At 55.5% G+C, this 6,270-nt stretch overlaps 1 protein-coding gene across 1 annotated transcript; it reads left to right on the forward strand.

Moving 5' to 3' along the window:
• The first annotated feature begins 1,766 nt into the window (after positions 1 to 1,766).
• LOC121160197 (keratin, type II cytoskeletal 6A-like) lies at positions 1,767 to 5,760 on the forward strand. Its single transcript, XM_040985848.1, has 9 exons — positions 1,767 to 2,331; positions 3,169 to 3,383; positions 3,714 to 3,774; positions 3,919 to 4,014; positions 4,103 to 4,267; positions 4,665 to 4,790; positions 4,987 to 5,207; positions 5,377 to 5,411; positions 5,516 to 5,760. Exons 1-9 carry the CDS (start codon positions 1,804 to 1,806, stop codon positions 5,758 to 5,760), a joined length of 1,692 nt encoding a protein of 563 aa, XP_040841782.1. The 5' UTR covers positions 1,767 to 1,803.
• Positions 5,761 to 6,270: the final 510 nt, after the last annotated feature.

A 6,270-nucleotide genomic window follows, 5' to 3' on the forward strand; every position in this document is an offset into this window, starting at 1 on the left:
ACACATGGCATGCCATGTTCACCTTGACAAGGTCAGGGAGCAGGAGCAGGCACTCACACTCTGCTTACCGCATCCACAGGCACCCATGTCCATCGAGGGAGTGCCAGGCTTCAACACTCAGTGTTAACTGCTGACGGCAAATTCCTGCTGATGCACATTCTGGAAGGACTCCTGTCTCTCAGGAGGGCCACCTGCACTGACCTCAGGGCTCTGTGAGTCACCTGGCCCAATTCCAGTTAGAGCAGACATCTGGAGAATGACCCAGACAATGAAAGACCTCTCTCTCTCTATTTTCTTCTCTATCAACTTCCCCAACTCTTTCTTTCTGTCTTACATACATTCTCACTCTCTCTGTCTTCTTCTCTCTCTCTTTCAGTCTTCTTTCTCTCTCTCAATCTCACTCTCTCTTTCTCTCTCTCTGTTTCTCTGTTTCAACATCTCTCTCTCTCTCAATATCTCTCTCAATCCCTCTCTCTCAATCCCTCTCTCTCTTTTCTCTCTCTCTCTCTCTCTCTCTCTCTCTCTCCCTCTCTCCATAAAGAATAATGTGAAACAAGGGAACAAAGAGATAAAGTGATGAAACACCGATGAGTACCTGATAGGACAAAAGGCTCAGAGGAAACCATCCGTCCCCAGAAATTTAGACCAAGTTGAAAAATCAACAACAGAAGGGCTGTGCCAAGAGCCCCAAGGCAGGCGTGCAGCAGAGGATGGAGAGAATTTAGGGGATTGCAACGAGCGTACAGGATCACAGTGCAGCAGAACGAAGACACAGCCCAGCAGAGAGAGGGGCCAGGGAGCAGACGGTCATGTGAGTTCAGGCTCCTTCTCCGGATGCAAACTTTGTATTTGCACTGACACCAACTGCAGTCAGTTTCACAGTAGGATCAGGGAACTTGAACAGTTCATAGAAAATAAGCTAAGTGTGCACTTCCCATGGGTTCTCAATTTCTTTTGCACCAAAAGAAACCTAAATCTATAAACTAATGTTTCCTTGAACTCTGTTTTCCTACAATCTATCTTGTGCTGCATTTTTCTATTGATTGCCAAGGGTGAGTGACAAGAAGAGGGAAAGAATGACAGAAGAAGAAATCTCCCCAAATGGCCATGGATCTTTGGACTGGGACCAGGTCGAGCCAGGAGCCCAGATAACTACTCAGGGCTCCTGCCTGAGGACAAGGGGACCAAGCACTAGTGCCTCTTCTGCTGTCCTCACAGACACATTCACAAGGCTCCTGGCTGGCAGGAGGGAAGCGGGAGTCAAGGATTCCCACGTTTATGGGATTTCAACATCACTTTCAGTGGCTTAACACTGTCCCATGTCATTCCCCCCTTAACTTACCTTCTAAGCTTATTTCCCGCAAATCTTTGGCATTCCCACAGATCTGTCATGTATTAACATTCATAACCATGTTCATACACACATGTGCAGTAACATGGACTATACCTCAACAGTAAACACACTTCAGGCATGGCAGATTACATGGGAATCCCACCAGTGTCCTGGAAACTCAGAATCATCACATTGTGCTGATCTCAGAGCTGGAGGCAGGAGAATGGTTTCCTAGCAAAGGAAGCCAAAAGCACAACCTTGCTATTTCATAACTTTTGTCCAAAGCTGGTGATCTCACTGTGTGCCAGCCCAGCCCTTCCCACCCTGCAAGCTCACCTTTCAGGATGAGCCCAGCCCACTCTCAGCCTATATAAACCGCTGCCTGGAGCCCAGCACACACACCTGCTCAACCTCCACACACTCCCGCCTCTCCTGCCTGCCTGCTCAGCCTTCTCCTGTCAGCACCAGCCATGGCCAGCAAAACCACCACCGTCAGGACCCAGACCACCAGCAGCCGCCGAGGCTTCAGCGCCGGTTCGGCCAGAGTCTCCAGGCCCAGCCACTCTGGCTTCAGCAGCGTCTCCGTGTCCCGCTCCAGGGCCAGTGCAGGGCTCGGGGGAGCTTGCGCAGGAGCTGGCTTTGGCAGCCGCAGCCTCTATGGCGTGGGGGGCTCCCAGAGGATCTCCGTGGCAGGTGGCCGCTACGGCATGGGCAGCAGCTACGGCTCAGGCAGATTTGGAGGTGGCTTTGGCTTCGGAGGGGCCTCTGGCAGTGGATTTGGTTTTGGCAGTGGCGTCGGAGGTGGCTTTGGACTCGGTGGTGGCTTTGGGGCCTCAGGCCCCGTGTGTCCCCCTGGAGGCATCCAAGAGGTCACCGTCAACCAGAGTCTGCTGACACCCCTCAACCTGCAAATCGACCCCACCATCCAGCGTGTGAGGACAGAGGAGCGTGAGCAGATCAAGACCCTCAACAACAAGTTTGCCTCCTTCATCGACAAGGTGAGCCAGGCAGAGCCCTGATGGAGAGTTGAATACCCGTGAGGACGCTGGGACAGAGCAGAGGGGGCTCAGAGCAGGGCTTCTGGGGACAGTAGCTGGCTCAGAATGCTCCAAAGCTTAAGGATGGACCACATAGGGTCCTGGCTTCTGACATGGCCTCAGAGGGAACTGGCGCATCCTCTAATCTCCTAATGGCACTCTTCCCTCAAAGAAGCAAAGCAGAGTGAAAAACATTGGGGGAATTTCTTCCCTGGCTGTGTCACAGGAAACACAGGGAAATGCCATGATATTACTGTAACTTCCATGCCAGAATCACTTTCTCAAAGACGTTTCTAAAGAAGGCCAATGAGATGGCATGTTTGTGAAAAATTCAGCTATGCTCAGCTGTTCTAGGGAGACAGAGAGCAGACACATCATTGGGGCCCGTGACAAAACCACAGGCACTGATGAGCAGGGAGAGGGGGCTCAGCATCAGGCAGTGTTTCTGTCTCTGCCACGGAGCCCAAATCCACCCCAAGCACCTTCACTGAGGTCATTGCACAAACCCACATGGGATCTGTGACAATAGCTGGACACAGGTGGCAGCTAACGGACTGGCAGGGATGGGCTGCTTGAAGGAGAGGAAGGGCACCCCTAAATGTGTCTGGATTTGTGCATTGGAGCAGGAAAAGTGGGGGAGAGAAACTGTCAACTGAGCGGGGGCACAGCTCTGTGGTGACCAAGGCAGTGGATGGAACAGCCCTGCCAAGCACCAGGTCACATGCACTGCCCTCTCCCATCTCTGCCCTGACCCTGAGCACTCCAACATCCCCCACTTTCCCTCCCCTCCCCTGGCAGGTGCGCTTCCTGGAGCAACAGAACAAGGTCCTGGACACCAAGTGGACGCTGCTGCAAGAGCAGGGCACCAAGACCGTGAGACAGAGCCTGGAGCCCCTGTTTGAGCAGTACATCAACAACCTGCGCAGGCAGCTGGACAGCATCCTGGGCGAGAGAGGCCGCCTGGACTCGGAGCTCAGGAGCATGCAGGACCTGGTGGAGGACTTCAAGAACAAGTGAGTTCCACTACCAATGCATTTGATGTGCTGCAATGATGAAAGGCCAGTGATGACACTGGTCAGAGGAGGACACTTTTCCTGAACAGACCATGTCCATGAGCAGGGAGACACATCACAGCCTAAGGGGAGCTCTAGTGACACACACAGTGGGGTGAGAGTAGCAGGCAGCAGTGAGAATGTGGGGGCCAGAAACATCACCATTCAGACTGCCTTCATGTGAAGCATCATGCTGGGTGCCCCTCTTCTCCTGAGAATGCTCGATCCCAGGCTGCCACCCTGTGCCTGCTGTGCCCTGGCTCAGCTGTGTCTGTCTTCCTCCCCTGGCAGATATGAAGATGAAATCAACAAGCGCACAGCAGCCGAGAATGAGTTTGTGACTCTCAAGAAGGTGAGGGGTGGTGTCAGGCTCCAGGCTCCTGGGAAGAGGGAGAGCTGCATCTCCGTGTCCCTGCAGGAGCACGGGGGGACCCCAGAGATGGGGCACTGGGAAAGGAGGACTCCACTGACCCCAGGCTCTTGGCCCTACCCTCAGGATGTGGACGCTGCCTACATGAACAAGGTGGAGCTGCAGGCCAAGGTGGACGGGCTCACCGACGAGATCAACTTCCTGAGAGCCTTCTATGATGCGGTCAGTGTGCCAGGCCCTGGGCAGTCGGCTCCAGCTGTATGCTGTCAGGGCCCAGTCACCAGGGCTCTGACGGTGTCCTTCCGTGCAGGAGCTGTCCCAGATGCAGACCCAAATTTCCGACACGTCCGTGGTGCTGTCCATGGACAACAACCGGCACCTGGACCTGGACAGCATCATTGCCGAGGTCCGTGCCCAGTATGAGGACATCGCCCAGAGGAGCCGTGCCGAGGCTGAAGCCTGGTACCAGACCAAGGTGAGCAAGGGTGGGTGGGCACCACATAAAAGCACTGAGAAGTATCATAGGTCTCATGTGTCCCTTTGTGGACAGAGGGCACGTTCTTACTCAATAATTGAGCTGGGCAGTGTGGAACCAACACCTGCAAGATTCTGCCCCTTCTTATACCTGCTGAGTCCTGCTTCTTGCTCACATGCACCTTGTGGGCAACAGATGATGGCTCAACTAATTGGTTCTTTTCTCCAACCGGGGAGATTGTAAGACTGTCCAGACACCTGGCTCTGTCTTACCTAATACCCTTGCTGGGCTTGTGAGTTTGGCTTAGGCAGACAGTGTGAGTGGCACCTCTTTCTTTCGCTGACTCTTCAAACCACACACACTAAGAACACGGGTGGTGTGCTCTGTTCTCCCCCAGTACGAGGAGCTGCAGGTCACAGCTGGCAGACATGGGGACGACCTGCGCAACACCAAGCAGGAGATTGCTGAGATCAACCGCATGATCCAGAGGCTGAGGTCTGAGATCGACCACGTCAAGAAGCAGGTGCGTGGGGAGTGAGGGGGCACTGAGAGCCCACCTGGGAGAGACTGTGCTGGGAGCAGGAGCTGCACAGGAAGTCAGAGCAGCAGTTCCCCACCAACCTGGGATGCAGGACTCCCCCCACTCGGGGGCAGAGGCACCAGGTGGGGCAGGCAGGGAGGAGACAATGAGCCAAGTGCTGCTGCTTCTCCCCGCACAGTGCGCCAACCTCCAGGCCGCCATCGCCGACGCCGAGCAGCGCGGCGAGCTGGCCCTCAAGGACGCCAGGAGCAAGCTGGAAGGGCTGGAGGACGCCCTGCAGAAGGCCAAGCAGGACATGGCACGCCTGCTCAAGGAGTACCAGGAGCTCATGAATGTCAAGCTGGCCCTGGATGTGGAGATCGCCACCTACAGGAAGCTGCTGGAGGGCGAGGAGTGCAGGTGGGCTGCCTCAGCTCCTGAAGCCCCTGGCTGCTGCCACTGAGCTCTGCTCAGCACATAAGCCATGGCCTGACTGCTGCCTGGGGACGGCAGAGGGAAGCTGGCCGGGCAGGACCTGGTGCTGGGTGTGGGTGCGTGGGTCTCATCTTTGGTGTGTCCTCTCTCCTAGGCTGAGTGGTGAAGGCGTTGGACAAGTCAACATCTGTAAGTGCTGGGCTTGCCCTGTCCCCTTCCCCTGTGCTCTGGGCACTGGTCATGGGCCAGCACAGTGAGCTCACCATGGGGATTGTGCTTGTGTGTCCCTGCAGCCGTGGTGCAGTCCACCATGTCCAGCGGCTATGGCAGTGGCAGCGGCAGTGGCTATGGCAGCGGCAGTGGCTTGGCACTAGGAGGCGGCAGCAGCTATTCCTTCAGCAGTGGCCATGACCTGGGAGGAGGCTTCAGCTCTGGCAGCTCCCGTGGCCTTGGAGGTGGCCTCAGCTCTGCTGGGGGCAGTACTTCCTCTGTCAAGTACACCACCACCTCCTCCAGCAGGAGGAGCTACAGGCAATGAGTCCTGTCCCCACAGCAGGAGTCCCCCAGCCCTGGACCCCTCTCTGGCTGCTGAGCCCTCCACACTGGGGCATGTCCTCCCCTGGCCTCTGCTCTGGTCTGTTCTCTGCTCAGAGCAGAGGGTGCAGATGGCTCTCCTTGCTACTCCCTGTCCACACCTGCTGTGTCCAAGTGCCCTTGCTCACAGTCATGGCTGAACCTGTGTGCTGACCTTGTCCTTGTCACAACCTGTGTCTCCCTGTCCCCCATGTTTGCCCCTGTGACGTTGAGCACTCTAGGAAAGTCCTGTCTGACTCTCTCATGTCAGGTAGCTCTACCTGCTCTCACTCTGGTTAAGAGCCCTTACCTTTCTGTTCTAGTGTGTGAGATCAGCCCCATCCTGCAGCGTAGTGACCTTGCTGCAGTGACCACGAACACACAGGGAAGGGACTGGTGATATCAGCTGGTGTGCTCGCATACGTTCTCTGCCCTTGCTCTCTTGTGATGACTAAATAAAGCAGATTTACAATAT

Source organism: Ochotona curzoniae, unplaced genomic scaffold (genome assembly GCF_017591425.1).
Source record: "Ochotona curzoniae isolate NIBS_2020 unplaced genomic scaffold, NIBS_Ocur_1.0 contig_4488, whole genome shotgun sequence".
Taxonomy (NCBI): Eukaryota; Metazoa; Chordata; class Mammalia; order Lagomorpha; family Ochotonidae; genus Ochotona; species Ochotona curzoniae.

Bases quoted from the DNA above. Each gene is read 5' to 3' on its own strand.
- LOC121160197 (XM_040985848.1), top strand. From the start codon at position 1,804: ATGGCCAGCAAAACCACCACCGTCAGGACCCAGACCACCAGCAGCCGC. The intron at 3,775-3,918 runs GTGAGGGGTGGT...CCCTACCCTCAG, and splicing joins AGTTTGTGACTCTCAAGAAG to GATGTGGACGCTGCCTACAT. The intron at 5,412-5,515 runs GTAAGTGCTGGG...GTGTCCCTGCAG, and splicing joins CGTTGGACAAGTCAACATCT to CCGTGGTGCAGTCCACCATG.